The sequence below is a fragment of the Pocillopora damicornis genome, chromosome 2 (assembly GCF_964200805.1).
Source record: "Pocillopora damicornis chromosome 2, jaPocDami1.2, whole genome shotgun sequence".
NCBI lineage: Eukaryota > Metazoa > Cnidaria > Anthozoa > Scleractinia > Pocilloporidae > Pocillopora > Pocillopora damicornis.
In genome coordinates, this window is record NC_142671.1 from 20,285,856 (window position 1) to 20,302,456 (window position 16,601).

At 38.5% G+C, this 16,601-nt stretch overlaps 1 protein-coding gene across 5 annotated transcripts in view; it reads right to left on the reverse strand.

Moving 5' to 3' along the window:
* Positions 1–10,921: 10,921 nt before the first annotated feature.
* Positions 10,922–16,601, reverse strand: part of LOC113681336 (hemicentin-1) — a 14,117-nt gene continuing 8,437 nt past the window's right edge. For 4 of the 5 annotated variants that reach the window (XM_089196706.1, XM_089196707.1, XM_089196709.1 and 1 more), the window contains 5 exons: positions 14,928–15,305; positions 13,835–14,212; positions 12,742–13,119; positions 11,690–11,830; positions 10,922–11,439 (listed from right to left, as the gene is read on the reverse strand). In XM_089196706.1, coding sequence (XP_089052832.1) covers positions 10,988–11,439; positions 11,690–11,830; positions 12,742–13,119; positions 13,835–14,212; positions 14,928–15,305 — 1,727 coding nt within the window. In that variant the 3' untranslated portion in view covers positions 10,922–10,987. The remainder of the gene's footprint in view (positions 11,440–11,689; positions 11,831–12,741; positions 13,120–13,834; positions 14,213–14,927; positions 15,306–16,601) is intronic. The other variant, XM_089196708.1, reaches the window with a different exon arrangement.

The following is a 16,601-nucleotide window of genomic DNA, read 5'->3' on the forward strand; positions in this document are numbered from 1 at the left end:
TTAGTTTAATTCAGTAGTTCAGTGTCAAGACTTGCACTTACAAGCTCAGGACCTCTTGGTCATGAAAAGTAACTCCATTGAATCGCAAGTTGGTGACCTATTTGACTGAGGATTTGCTTGCAATTACCCTTTTCTTCATTTGTACTTTCCTGTATAAATACATTTATTCGTGGCTATAAGTCTGTCTCGTTGTTCAAATAACGACATCAGAACCTGCCTCGGTCACATTGTAAAAGATGTGTTCTTGCAAGAATGAGGCTTAATGTAGCAAATTATTGTAACTATAAATTAAGTAGATAGTAGTCAACATATGTTAACCCTAACAAAACAATAGTAGCTCTATATAATCAACGTAACGAGTTAGTATTTAGCATTAGCATTAAATGTGTTTGATACTGATTATCAACTGGAATGCGGTTAAAGTTACCCTGGTACTGTTCGCCAAGAAATTGCTATATTGAAACTATTATAATCTTACAGTATGTCCTTTTCCTCACTGCATATATACAGAATGGAAACATTTTCATATGCATATGAAAATTTGCAGTTACTTTAATTAGTAGACTCTAAATGTTTTGTTCATTATCAACTGCTACAAACTAAATAGTCATTTTTCATTCAAGGGCAAATGAAAATGGCGGTTTTGATTAGAGTGATTTCAATAGGCCTGGGTACTGCTGATGAATTACATTAATGTTCTTAGCTGTTAAATGCTTTGTGACCTTTTGTTTCTTCACATCTTTTAGAGTGATATTCATTTTCCCATGAAATAAAGAAATGACTATTTAGTTTGTAGTATTTGATAAAGAACAAAGGAAAACAGTAAATTCACAGTACACCATTGCCACTTTCACCGTCGCTTCTTCATCGCTTTCCACACCATCCTCATCAATACCCGAAAAATCAATATCAGAACCATCTCCCTCAATATCTTCGGTACCTTCTTCAACTGAATCGCCAAAAACCGCCCTGTATTCGTCAAAACTAATTTCTAAAGGACCTACGCGCCTCGCCATTTTCCACTCAGGTTATTGTCAATTTGGAGCCGATAAAGCAAATAGCCATCACGCAGGAAGTTTCTTTGCTTTATCGACTCCAAATTGACAATAAATTAAGTGGTTTTACACACTCACGGACGAAATTGCTCAATCGTTTCTTTATCAGAAACTGATCATCGCTGTCGCCATGTTTGTGCACGCGTTCATGATGCATCCGTCTATCTCATCGTCGGGAAGCATAACTTATGCACAGTAACGACGATTTGATTGGTCAATGCCTCAGTAACAATAAACATATTTAATAAGCATATATTCTTTAATAACAACAAGTTTCCGGTTGGCCGGTTTTGGCCAGACCGGGAGTGAAAGGGCTAGATACAATTTTGATTTTTTTTTTCGAGTATTGATTTGATTAAATTTTGTTTTGCGGGATAAGGGTTGTAGCAGGGTAAGTCTTTTGCCAAACAGGCTGTCTTCTTATGTTCTCTTTTTCTTGATTGAAAAAAGTTTCATGCTGAGGTAGCTTTTAATTCTGAACAGCCCTAGGTGCTAGGGTGATGACACTTAACCAAAAGAAACAAAAAGTCTCTTCTAAAGATTATCACCAGATGAACTATTAATTTTATGGAATTGTTAGAGTGGTTCACGTGAATGTGTGAAATACACTTTAGCATATTTTGTACTATTACCTCCCAATTTGTTCGTTTCCATTTGGAGATACTGGGCTAGTATACTTTAGTTAATACATTTTGGTTTATTGGTTAGAGTGGTTTCACTAGACCTGGTGAGTACTACGTAACTTTTAGTGTTTAGAGTAATTTTCATTTTCCGTGAAAGAATAGGGTTATTAATAGTTAATGGTGTACTGTGAATTTATTGTTTTCCTAAATGTTCTTTATCAAGTACTACAAACTAAATAGTCATTTCTTTATTTCATGGGCAAATGAATATCACTCTAAAAGATGTAAAGAAACAAAAGGTCGCAAAGCCTTTAGCAGCTAAAAACATTAATGTAATTCATCAGCAGTACCCAGGCCTATTGAAATCACTCTAATCAAAACCACTATTTTCATTTGCCCTCGAATGAATTTCGAATGATTTGCCCCCTTGTGTGTCGTTATAAATCAAAGAACACAAACTCATTGCAACACATTGTTGTCCTGCATTCTTTCCAAAAACTAACTCGTTACCTTGACTGTATGGAGCTACTGTTGTTTTGTTAGGGTCTGTTGAAGGCCTAAATGTAATAACTGTCCTAAATGTAATAAAGTCCTAAATGTAATAACATTTGGTCCTAAATGTAATAAAGTCCTAAATGTAATAACATTTGGTCCTAAATGTAATAAAGTCCTAAATGTAATAACATTTGGTCCTAAGTGTAATTAGCCTCCAATGCAATCGTATAACTCCTTCAGTGCATTGTTGTTACGGCGGACATCCACATTGAGATGTTGAAGTGACAGCTGTTGCACCAAAAACCGCTGACCAGTATACATGTCTCATTACGGGCTCGCTGATACCGATCAGCGTCTTTTTACTTGCTAGACATAAGTCGAGAAGCATTGGCCGCAAACCGTTATACTGATAAAAAAATGGCATCAAATGACAGCTGACAAAATAATGAGTACGCTGACCAAAACCTCTTCATATGTCACTGGCTCAGACTTTTAGGTACAATAAATTTTGGAAAAATTGGATAACATTATACATGTGTGATCGGTGATGGACTTAACAAGTCATAAACCAAATTACAAACTTGGATAAGGGAGTCCGCTGACTTGTAGGTCGGACAATTTGCAGGCTGGGCTACAAATTTTTTGTCTTTCCATGCCTGCATAGACCTTGTTAGCATGCACATTTTGTTTACCAATTCGGATCTCGTGACAGCACTCTAGAGGGTTGTTACTTTAAAATTCTCGAATATCTCCCTGAGTATATGAATATGGACAAAATAATTGTTCTCCTCGAGAGAACAAAAGTGGGACAATTATGTTCTCCTGATCTTGAAATGCCTGCAACAAATTCGACAAACGAATAAGGTATTGCATGTGTCTCCATCGAATCATATACTCAGTGACTTACATTTAACAGGTGTAAATGCAAAGAAGTTACTGACCAGTACATCATCACAAATCACCGGCTCAGATTGCCAATCACAAAACAGACACTTAACAAAAATCTGGTGCATGTCATGAACGAGCTCACTGATGCAAAATTTTTGAGCTCCAAAATTAAAAGGAACGGAAAAAGGTTCCTATGGAAGAGGTAGTACTGTAATTCGAAATAAGCAACAGGTCTTTTTAGCGCATACTTGTTGCTCGATTACGTTTTACATAAGGCCGGAAACAGTCACACGAGTGATTTATAATGAACATTAAAAATGGTTGTTTATGTTGAAGGCTGTAAATGATGTCCCGGTCCCCAAAAACTCACGCAAAAATTTGTTCCCTGGCTTTCTCCGAGATGTGAGTACAACTAATCGCGTGAGCCGTTTTTTAACGGTATACTAATTGATTTAAAGAATTAAAAAAACGGACTTTTCTTCTACTGAATTAGCACTATGAGAATAACATGCACGTAAAGCGCTTAACTTTCCAGTTTCAAAATAACTGGCAGTAACACAAAGATTTGCCCAGCAACGTTGAATTGATTGGTTGAACTGAGTGTGGAAAAATTCTTGAGTGCGGATCCGACTGATAAACATTTCACGAGCCTGTGAAATATTCCGGCAGTTTTCTTTGAGATCTAGATCGAATGTGGAACGCTAGTGCTTGCATTGATTCAACATGAGATTTATCGTTTTAGCTGTTATGATTTTAGCATTACTAGCATCATTGTGGGATAGGTCTGTGGCCCATAAAGATCGTGAAAACTTCGAAGGGAATCGGAAACCCTCTGTTTTAGCAGACGACGTTCATGAAGCACTGCTCGACCTTGTTGAAGGCAAGGCACAACCACCGGTGAAAGAACGGACGAGAGCAATGCGTGCAGCTGCTGTGCGATACTGGAGAGCCGGCGGAAAGATATCAGTGAAAGCAGACCATGGTGATAAGGCACTTTATTACGAGGGGCGGCGACTGTTAAAATCATCAGAGGTTAACAAGGTAGTGGTTGAGGAATTTGAAAGGACGAAAGGATCTGGTGCGGTGAAGTTGGCTTGCTCACTGAGGGACAACTTTTTAGGAGTAAGTCGAGCTAAAATACAAACCATTCTAAACACGGACAAAAGTCATTATCGCCGAAATGCTAAGTTTCTTAATAAGGCGAAGCTGAAACCTATCAGAGCCAGAGATGTTCATGTTAGGCACCAAATAGATTTGATGGATATGAGCAAAAGAGAATCCGTGAAGATGAATGGACATTTTTACAGATACGTTCTAACAGTGATTGATGTTTTCAGCCGTTTCCTTTGGCTTCGTCCTTTGGAAAGCAAATCAAGCCAGGTTATTGAAAGTGAATTGGAATCTATTTATATGGAACATGGATCGCCAGAAATAATACAGTGCAACCAAGGAGGGGAGTTCAAGAAAGCTTTGAAATTACTTCGCGATCGCATGAATATAAAATTGATTTACAGTCGCCCGCGCCATCCCCAATCAGAAGGCAAGGTGGAACGTTGCCACAGGATACTAAGATCCAAGATGGAATATGACCTTCAAAAAATGGGTCAAGACGGTGTAAACTGGGCGAAACAGCTCCCTCTTTATCAAAGAATTCTAAATAACGACCCTAAGGAAGTAATAGCTTACAAAACACCATTCGAAATATACTTTGCACGAAAGTGCAACGCCTTTAGAGAGAGCAGATTACAAGACGAAATCCTTCCTAGCGCTGGGAGGGTTCGCCCAACTAACAATGACCGTAATCGGCGTTCCCGGCAAACTTTGAAATTATGAAAGCAAGCAAAAATAGCCACGAGCAGATGTGACAAGCGGATGCAGCGAGCACAACTTCGCTTAAATCTGCCCTCGGTTTACAGCATCGGAGAAAAAGTGTATATACGTTTGAGAGGGAAACCATCGAATAAACGGCATGTGACGGAGGGTCGTATCGAGAAACGTAAGATCAAGTTGCATACCTATAAGGTTTCATACACCTCACCGCTTTCAGGAAAGGAAGAAAGGAAATGAGTCACCGTGGACGATATCACAAGCCTAACACTAGAGCGAGAAAAACAGAAACAAAAATGCGCCAAGCTGTCTAAAAAGAAAAAAATTGACCACTACAAAAAGTATTACATACCTATGAGAAGAGACGATTATGCAAAGGCTATTGAAGATCAGGGTTTTAAATTGGTCTACAATCCTCTTGGAGATGGCAATTGCCAATTTGCTGCACTATCGCATCAGGCAAAGAGACTAGGCATTTTGAGATCTCCTGAAACCATGAGGAAAGAAATAGTAGAGTACTTAAAAAGTAATCCGTACGATAGCGATGGCTTCCCACTTTTGGAGCATTTGGCAGATGATGAGTTCGCTTGCTGGGACGATTATATAACTCATATGGCGCGAGATGGGACCTATGGGGATCAGATTACGCTTTATGCAGCAGCAAACTTGTATAATATCGATATCCAAATAGTTTCCTCTCTAGGAGTTGGTGGGCAGCATGTGTTCAGTCCTTCAGCAAGTGTTTCAGCAGCTACCGTGTACCTTGGACATCTTGCTGAGAACCAAGGCGAACACTATGTGAGCTTGGAACAAGTTGCGGATCACAACGACGCTAGTGAAAAAGAATACGATGAAAATGACCCAGGAGAAGGAGAAATTCTCGAGGATTATGCGAATGAAATGCACATAGAGCAGGACGTCGTTGATTTTGAAATGGGTGACTCTGACGCAAAAACTGGACTTGACAGTATCGTCGGCATTGGTGACGACACGGACATTGCTACAGATACAGCTAAGGGACTTACTCATGGAAGCCGAACAAACGAGACAGAGTGTGAATTGCAAAATGAAGTCGACAATGGTATAGCGAATGATGGTGATAAGCTGATGGAGGTTCAGTTTGTTTCAGATGTAGACATCGACTTATTTGCGGCGAGAGGAGATGACGAATGTCACATTGGAAAACTTCCCAATGAAGTTTTAGAAAAAATCTTAGAAATAGTGTTAGCGTCATCGGCCATCCTGTTTGCTGGTAATGCATGCCACACATACCAAACATTACGTAAAGTTAATACACGATTCAGGGCGTCGGTGCAACGTCTGAAACGATTTCTATCAAGGCTTCATGTTTCTGGTGGATTGAAGTCTTGTTTAATCAGCGCTCGAAGCCTTCTAAAAAAGTATGGTCCTTTAAGCGGTCTATTGATCGAGCTGAAGAAAATCATTTCTAGTCCAAAGTGGGCTAATGCTTGGCTGGAAGTTCAAGTGGATGAACTCGATTGGTACGTAATCATTGGAATTTTTTGGAAGAGAAATTGACGGCAATTGATGATAAACTAGCACGCTATTGTTGATGTTATCGTTCGTGTTAAAGTCGTTAGTAGTGATGCACCATTTTAGAGCAGTTTGAATGATTTCGCTGTATCACATGTTAATCCAAAAGTATTATTATCAGTAGTGTTACTGAAATTTTGAACATCAATGTTATTCAGTGTCAAATGATTTAATGAAGCATTTGAGTTCATTTATAAGAATGACTATCTTGATTTATTCAATTTTGAACCTAGGATGTTGCATTTCTAGCCCTCTATGGCTTCACTCCGCCTCGGTAACAGTTCATGTACCATATGACTATAAGTGGAAACTGTTGAGCTATCTTTTTTCATTTATTTATTTATCTATTCATTTTCTCCCCTCACGACGGGGAGAAGAGATGAAGACAAAAAAATGAAATAAAAACTTGAGATTGACTGCGGTATATATTTTTTCCCGATATTTCGGTTCGGGAACTGATGAACCTGTCGGGGCTAAAGGAAAAAAAAAGAATGGTTCATTAGACCATCAACTGACCATCATGTGTTGAATGCTGTAGCTCAAGAGTTCAATTTGACGCTCGCGTGGAAAAAAAGCCACATGTCGAGACCTGTGATCGTGAAATGGGATAAGATATGATTGGTCAGTAGATATCTAGCTCTGTAAGTCACTTTATCATATAGCTAGCAGCGCCCGCGGGCAAGATGAAGTGAATCCTGTGTTCTGATTGGATACCTGAGCGGGCAAGATGATTCCCTCGCCCGTTCGAGATTCCCCGAATTGATACCGCGCAAGAAAACTCACAAAGTTCGTAAATTTTGGACAATGTCGACATATACTTAGAAAAAATTAAACGACCCTCTTGGGTTTATTGTACTACAAAAACAGTTGGCTTTCACTCTCGGCTCTCGAAATAAACAAGTCATTCTTGATTCTTATCAAAGCGAAATCTTTTGCTATACAATGAATCCCTTAACGTTTAAGCCAAGAGAATATAAACTCTCTTGCATTGACCAAGCTTGTTCGGTCAAGATGACTGGATATTAGCCTCGTTCTTTTTCTCCTTTTTTTTGGACCAAGACTTCGTCTCAGTCCCTAAAAACGCAAAAACAAATAAAAAACTCGGCCAATATCCAGCCATTTGACCTCACGCTTGGTCAATAACGTATAGGAATATATTTCATGCAGACTCATACAAATCTTGCAAGGGAAGACAGTACAAAAAATGCACTTCCGAGCCCGGAATTTGTCAGACGTATAGGTCAGTGGACTACCTTTTTCTTGTAACGCGGTTCATAAGGTGTTAACTTCAGCACTGATCACACAAGTTATCGTCAAAATCTGTTTCACTTAAGAGTTTGAGCCAATGATATAAAGAGAGCTATTGGTCAGCGTTCTCATTGTTTTTGCGTCTGTCAATTTGATGCCAAAAGCACATCAGTATAAGGTTTTGTAGACAATGCTTCTCAACCTACGTCTTTAGCATATAAAAAGATGCTGATTAACATCAGCGAGCCCGCAATATGCCATGAGGATTGGTCAGAGGATTCTTTGGTGCAACAGCTGTCACTTTAACATCTCAATGTGGATGTCTGCTATAACAACAGTGCGCTAGCGCAGTTAAACGATTGCATTGGAGGCTTAGGACCAAACGTTATTACATTTAGGACTTTATTACACTTAGGACCAAATGTTATTACATTTAGGACTTTATTACATTTAGGACAGTTATTACATTTAGGACTTCAACAGGGTCAACATATATTGAAGGGTCAGAATTTTTCTCTATGTCTCTACTTAAATTATAGTTGCAATATTTTGCTACATGAGCCTCATTCTTGCAAGAACACATCAGTTTGTTAAAAGAAAACAATGTTAAATATCGACTGGCACGATATTTTACTTTTCTAATACTTTGACGAATTCTTTCACGACAGTTAAACTCAAATGTCCTCTTATGAAATAGTTTTTTTAGCATTAACTTAACAGTACAATGTAGATGACTTGAGGATACATGAGAGAATGCGTGCATAGACAAATTTTCTAACCTTTTTGCTCTTGTTTCTTAACCTTTTCAAACTTCGTATTGGTATTCTGCTTGGTTCACGATCACGTCTACATACACGATGAGATTTGCGTATATGCTTCTCTCGACTAACATTAGATAGCTCAGTTGATATGGCATGTTTCTCGATGGAAGGTTCACTCATAAATGTTCGCTCATAAAGAGATCTCTCATAAGGTTCGCGGACCGACCCGTTCCGAAAACACTCGGCATCTTTTAGTGTGGCTCTACCGCGAACGATGTGTGCATATTTTGTATGCGTTTTGAGCGTATTATACACAGTGTCTTTGCTGATTTTGCACCGCGAAAGCTTCTCATCGTCTGACATTACACTATGCCATGTGCTCACTACTCAAAACATCGCGCATGCGTTAGAGTCAAAAGGTTGCGCATGCGTGATGAGGACTTGACTGCGATTTGCGACCGAACGGAAGAAAAACGAAGCCGGAATTTCAACTTGGGCGTTTCCTTTGGAAAGCCCGAGTAATGAGATGTATGAGTAGTAAAGCCATCAGTTGTTTGATGTTTTGTTAAACGTGTATCTTCGGGTCGACCAGCCGCAGGGTCATACCTTTTCCAAGTTTACTCTCCAAGAGGCAACTTGGAGAACTGCTACTCCTCCGAGCAGGAAAGGTGGTGACGGTGCATGGGGGAGCATGGCAACTTTCTTATTCACCATGTTTTGAGGTTTTTGCAGATTTCATTTGATTTGACCTTTCTTTTGTAACGCGATCACTTTGTGAGCTATTTCGCTCCCGGAGCGCGAATCTCTGTTTTTCAATCCCCTTGCGGCGTCGTAACTTGCTCAAGCGCTCCCCAAAAAACCGCCAACTACGCCTTGCATGTAAAAAATGAAATGAAAAGTATTGTCAAATGTTTTTCATGCTATGAAAATTGAAATTGCACGAAGAGATAATAAAGCATCCTTGCTGGAATGAAAGTTTCTCAGTCACATCCTTCCTTTCTCATCATCTCTTCGAATATTTTCACGGCCCGGCAAAGATGACAACTTAAGGAGGATAAAAGTAAATTATTTTCACCATCTGGGGTTACTTTTCTTTCTTCTGCTACACCAAAAATTCATTCATGGAATCAGTATTTCGAAAGGAGCTCTGATCTGCTAATTTCAAACTTCAAAGTATGATGAAAACGTATCTGTTAGTAACCGTAAGTTTACATTTTCCACCCAACAAAGTTCTTATAATACTGATTACGTATAAATAGGGTCCAAAATAAGTGATAGCATTGACCCTCATGAAAATAAAGCCATAATTCAGGTTTTTTTTTAAAATAACATCTATGTTAGCGTATAGAGAGTGGCATGTTGCTCGCACCAATCAGATCGTTTGGGGTATGTATCTCGCGCCAATCAGATCGCCGCATTAGGGTATGTATCTCGCACCAATTAGAGCGTCGTTTTTGTTCTTTGGTTTGAGGTGTTCAAATTTCGACGAAGTAATGGGGGATTCGGAGAGAGCGGTTCGTAAAATAGAATCACCTTTTAGAATGAGAAATGTTGGCTTTTCTGTGTTTTTAACGTGTATTTTACCGCGCTTTATGAGAAAAATGCGATACTACTGGACAGATGAAAGATATCAGATTACCCATAATAAACGTGTTACTCATGCTGTGAAAATGGTGGATAGTTGTTCGAGAGAAAATGGAGTTCTGTGCATTGTAGCACGATCATGGTTATTGTTCCTTCACGACGAGATAGAGTGGAAAAATTTTAATCAAATATTACTTGAGGTGTTGATGAATTGCACCAAACATTTTGATTTGAACAGTTCTTAACTGCAAGCTGCGTAGCAGGATTAAATTTTATATTTTTCTGGATTAGTTTGCTCGGTGCTATCCCTAGATGAATGTCTGATTAAAGTTAACTGTGGACGATTTTGAGTATGTTTTCGATGCCTGGAGAAAGTGGTCTTGTGGAGTCGTTTGTGGTTGGCCAAGGACTAGTTCAGATACCATCGTTAGCATGTTTCTTTGATTTTGTTATCTGGAATGAATGATTTACGGAGGTAAGTTAATATGATGTGATCCACAAACGTTGAAAATATATCAAGTCGAAGGAACAATTTGGTCTCGGTCCGCATTTTTGTGAACAAAATAAACACATACCGCTTAAAAAGATGATAATACGGACCACGTGCAAAACTGTCAGTTGTTTCTCGAATGTTGTGCGTGTTAAATATTCAATAGTGACATCTCATTTACATCTACTTTTATTACTTTAGTAAAATCTGTACAGACATCACACCCACCAACTTGCGCGCAAAATGAGAAGACTACACGAAGGCTTAATTTATATTAAAATTTTCATGATACTAAAATTGAACGTTCTTGGGAAGCCCAAGCGAATGTAAGTAGATGTCTCATTTGAAAGCACAAGGAATTGGAAGGTAAGTATAGAGTAACCTATTCCGCGCAAGTTGAAAATGTCACCTTTTTACTACACCAACGTGCGAGCATGTGACCGCTCAGACAAAGATAGCTTATTACATAATTTGTTTCTGTGGCGGATCGCTGGGAAGCGTTAAACACTTAACCAGTTTTCTGTCCCAGTGAACCTTTTCAACAGACTTTTGAAGGTCTATGTAGCTTCTTTTTCGCAGCTCCTTGGGAAGTTTTGCTCTATCAACGTCATCAATTTTGATTACGACTAAACTATCATCTCTCCTTTCCATAAGTCGATGGAGGGCATAATCCAATTCAGAACCACAATAATTGCTATTAAAAAAGTTCTTAGACACGACAGCTAGTGTTTTTCTAGACTTGTAAACACTGTTGACCATATTTTCGCGGAAAGGTACTCCAAGAGCGAAATCTCTGTAATGTACATAGCATTTAAAATGGTGTTTTTCCTCAAGAGTTGGAATAAGAGTTTTAACCACCCAATCCGAATCTTGGGAGCTGAAAATAACGAACGCATCGTATTCAAATGTAGGTTCTGAAAGAAGAAAATAAGAATATGATATTAGCTAAGGGGTTTATGTTCAAAAATTGGTACAGTAAAACTTTTAATCAAGCCCGTTGAAAGCAATGCGAACATGAGGGCTAACTGGCTGGTTTATAATGACCAGAAAGGACGTTCTCTGGTTCAAGCTTTCGGCTTCCAGTCTAATACGTGCATAAAGTAAGATGAACAAAAATATTGTCTTAAATAAAGCTGCCAACCTTCAAATTTAATTTAGACTTACTTGACAATGAAACTGAAGGTTTCAAGGATTTTTTTATTCGGTTCGATAGAAGACGCCAACAGATAACAATTAAAATACCCACAGTAATTAGCACACATGCTGCGATGATTCCAGGAACAAGAGCATTGTGAGTCTTCTGATCTGATGAATGACAATACGTTACAAGGTTATCATATCTTATCATCACAGACAGTATGAACAATAGAAGTTAGGACAAATCTGACGAAAAAATCGAAGTCAAAATGAAAAAACATGAGTTATATATATATGTTGGTGTTTTCTTAGTACAAGTGGTAGGAGATAGGCACACTAAGGATTCCTCACTCCTAGTCATGCGCATTATGCGCCTATTTCCCATTTTGACTTCGACTTCGCTGCATTGAAAGACATGGTTACAATCATATGACACCTCCCTCGACATCGCACGAAAGATGTTAAAGCGTCCACCAGAAGAAATTATTACTTTTGATTGCCACAGCACCTAAATTCTCCATTGTGTGAGTTTGTCCATCTTTCAGGAATAAGAGCAATATCCACAAATGCAATAACATTTTTATATGCGAGAAAGTAAGAGCGTTGGTTGTAGCGAATCACTAAACATTTCGTAGAAGATTGTAGCACTTAATGTTTAATCGTGTAGCTTCAACTACAGTTAGCTATTTGGAAATGTTCAGGGACTAGAGAAGTAGAAAATCGACTCTTTTCATTTAGTTACTCGCCACGCATGCGTTTTTTTTCCAGAAGTTTAAGGATCACCTCATGTATATCACAGTTAGATTCACTGAAACGTTAAATTCTTGTGATAGAAGATATAATAGGGATATTGTTTGATTTAAGACCACTGGCATTCTCAGAACTAAGAAATGTGTCGCAAACGGTCAGGAGAATTCTGCATTAACGAGCTAAATCATTAAGTTTGATGAAGTAAGAACGTTTTCTGAGAAGTATACCATACAACGAATATGCAAAAAGGCTTCACTTAAAGGGGCAGTCGCTCTGCTAGGTGTGCATACGAGAAAGTTTGCTGCGTCGTGTTTTTAACAGATACTGACCTGTCACAGGAACCGTGGGTTTCACATACTTGACGAGGAATGCACTACTGAAGTCGTTGCCGATATGATTGCTCACAAAGCAAATGTAAAGTCCAAAATCGTCCTCAGTCACATTTACAATATTCAACTCGACACCATAATTATTTTTCACTCGAACGGTCTTGTAATAGTATGGGTCCATAACGCGATATGATCCTTTTAAAATTTCATTGTAAGTTTTTGGAATAGAATTGACGGATTTGTTCCATTTAAGCCATCTGAAATTCGGGAGAGTTCCACTAACAGGAACTAAACAGGTAAATGTTGCATCATCTCCAACTTGCACTGTTTTGTTCTTTGGCAAACCTGTCTGTAGGATCGGAGCTGACCGATGTTTAGCTGTTGAGAAAAGGGAAGATAATTTTGAACTGATGACACTTGAAGCTATAAAATGACTACTACATGATATCTATATCAGAAGCCTGAAACGCTAAAAAATTTTCGAGATCTGAAAAATTACGTGTCCTTAAGCCTAAATTGCTTGTGAAAAATTGTTGATATTACTGTGGATGCCATCTTGTCTCTTTAGTGTTTCGCTAAATTATGCTGTTGTCATGTAATTGTGTACTTGCATATATGACGCATCGCTTTTCGTTCGCTATTCAGAGAATAATACATGAGCACGCGTAGATATGGAGTTCAACTCGCTATCTCAGGAGAGAGCGCAGCGAACGAATGAGATTTGGAGTTGAAAACGAGAAGAGAAATTCCATATCGACAAGCAACCTTCAAGAGATAATAAACTTCTATACTACATTCTCTTGCAGTCATTTATTATTTGTTTATCATTCTTATGGACACAATAGGCCTTTGCTGACAAGAAAAGTCGACTTTACCAATGAACGAAAATGTAGGGTCCACAATCCGCGAAGAAAGGGTCGTAAAGGGCATCGGCAATAGGGCTCAAGATGAAAAAAATGTGTTGAATCCCAGTTACAAAAACAAACAATGGACGTAACATTTCTGCAAAATGCATTACTCTTAAAAGGGCAGTCGCTCGACTAGGTGCGAATGGGAAAAAATTTGCTGCGCCTTGTTTTAAACAGATACTGACCTGTCACAGGAACTGTGGGTTTCACATTTTTGATGAGGAATGCACTACTGAAGTCGTTGCCGATATGATTGCTCACAAAGCAAGTGTAGAGTCCAAAATCGTCCTCAGTCACATTTACAATATTCAACTCGACACCATAATTACTTTTTACTTGAACGATCTTGTAATAGTATGGGTCTATAAGGCGATATAATCCTTTTAAAATTTCATTGTAAGTTTTTGGAATAGAATTGACGGATTTGTTCCATTTAAGCCATCTGAAATTCGGGAGAGTTTCACTAACAGGAACTAAACAGGTAAATGTTGCATCATCTCCAACTTGCACTGTTTTGTTCTTTGGCAAACCTGTCTGTAGGATCGGAGCTGACCGATGTTTAGCTGTTGAGAAAAGGGAAGATAATTTTGAACTGATGACACTTGAAGCTATAAAATGACTACTACATAATATCTATATCAGAAGCCTGAAACGCTAAAAAATTTTCGAGATCTGAAAAATTACGTGTCCTTAAGCCTAAATTGCTTGTGAAAAATTGTTGATATTACTGTGGATGCCATCTTGTCTCTTTAGTGTTTCGCTAAATTATGCTGTTGTCATGTAATTGTGTACTTGCATATATGACGCATCGCTTTTCGTTCGCTATTCAGAGAATAATACATGAGCACGCGTAGATATGGAGTTCAACTCGCTATCTCAGGAGAGAGCGCAGCGAACGAATGAGATTTGGAGTTGAAAACGAGAAGAGAAATTCCATATCGACAAGCAACCTTCAAGAGATTATAAACTTCTATACCACATTCTCTTGTAGTCATTTATTATTTGTTTATCATTCTTATGGACACAATAGGCCTTTGCTGACAAGAAAAGTCGACTTTACCAATGAACGAAAATGTAGGGTCCACAATCCGCGAAAAAAGGGTCGTAAAGGGCATCGGCAATAGGGCTCAAGATGAAAAAAATGTGTTGAATCCCAGTTACAAAAACAAACAATGGACGTAACATTTCTGCAAAATGCATTACTCTTAAAAGGGCAGTCGCTCGACTAGGTGCGAATGGGAAAAAATTTGCTGCGCCTTGTTTTAAACAGATACTGACCTGTCACAGGAACTGTGGGTTTCACATTTTTGATGAGGAATGCACTACTGAAGTCGTTGCCGATATGATTGCTCACAAAGCAAGTGTAGAGTCCAAAATCCTCCTCGGTCACATTAACAATATTCACCTCAACACCATAATTACTTTTTACTTGAACGATCTTGTAATAGTATGGGTCTATAAGGCGATATGATCCATTTAAAATTTCATTGTAAGTTTTCGGAATAGAATTGACGGATTTGTTCCATTTAAGCCATCTGAAATCCGGGAGAGGTCCTCTAACAAGATTAATACAAGTAAATGTTGCATTATCTCCAACTTGCACAGTTTTGTCCTTTGGCAGAGCTGTCTGTAGGATCGGAGCTGACTGAGGTCTAGCTGTTGAGAAAAGGGAAGATAACTTTGAACTGAAGATACTTGAAGTTATGAAAAGATCGCTGCATGATGTACAAATCAGAAGCCAGAAAACAAATTTTGAAACGCTAAAAAATTTCGAGATCTGGAAAATTACGCGTCCTTATGTGTAGTAAATTGCACGGGTAAAATTGTTGATATTACGGTGGATGCTTTCTTTTTTTCATTAATGTTTCGCTAAATTATACTGTCGTCATGCAATTGTGTACTTGCACATATGACGCATCGCTGTTCGTTTGTTATTTGGAGAATAATCCATGGGCGCGTGTGTATATGGAATTTATGTTCGAGTGTTCAACTCGCTATTTCACAAGAAAGCGCAGCGAACGAATGAGATTTGGAGTTGAACACGAGAAGAGAAATTCCATATCTACAAGCAACCATCAAGAGATTAGAAAGTGCGTCGGCAATAAGGCTTAAGATGAAAAAAAAATTTTAGAATCCCAGGTACAAAAACAAACAATGGACTTAACTTTCAATACACAGAGTTCTCAGCTATTGACTTTATCCTCACCGCCAGACAAAATATTTTCAGGTACACGGCCAAAATCGGCTTGTGACAAATTTCCAGTTGTCAACTTTCGTTCTCAGCCGCGAGAAATATAATTACCAAAGCCAGGAACGAAACCTTCGGTTGTTCTTTTCGTATTTTGGTTCTCTTCCGCCCGTGTAGCAAATTTTAGAACGTCACTTTCCATAAGCGAAACGAATTTTTCAGTGTTTTTAGCAGGCATAATACGGCTTTTCTCATAGTTGGAATCCTTATAAAACACTGCAGTATATATAATAAGAACTTATTGTTTGTATCATTAAAAAATTGAATTGTTATGGAATATTCAGGATAGTAAGCATGCTCTCTTTGGTCGATAGGTTTTGGTTGATAGGTACGTAAACACAAAGTAAACATAACTGCGTCCCGTTTATTGTTATTTGACAAATATTTTATAGAAGCAGCTGAGGACTTTTTCACGTGTTTACATAGCCTCATCTAAACACTCGGGGGATAAGGAGAATTTTCGACTGTCCTGCAGACCCGAAACGCAGTTAAGGGTTTGCATAACTTTCTCAAATTGTCCAAACCAACAGCGAGTCAAGATGAGGCTATGAAGACACGGCAAACGTCCTCCATTAGCGTGATTGTGGTAAGACTTAGAAGTACTAGTATCAGTACTATCATTATTGCCATTTAGTTTTTATATTCTAATTAAAACATTTCCAGAAAAGTATTGTTCACGGATTTCTGAGTCTTGTAAAAAGTTC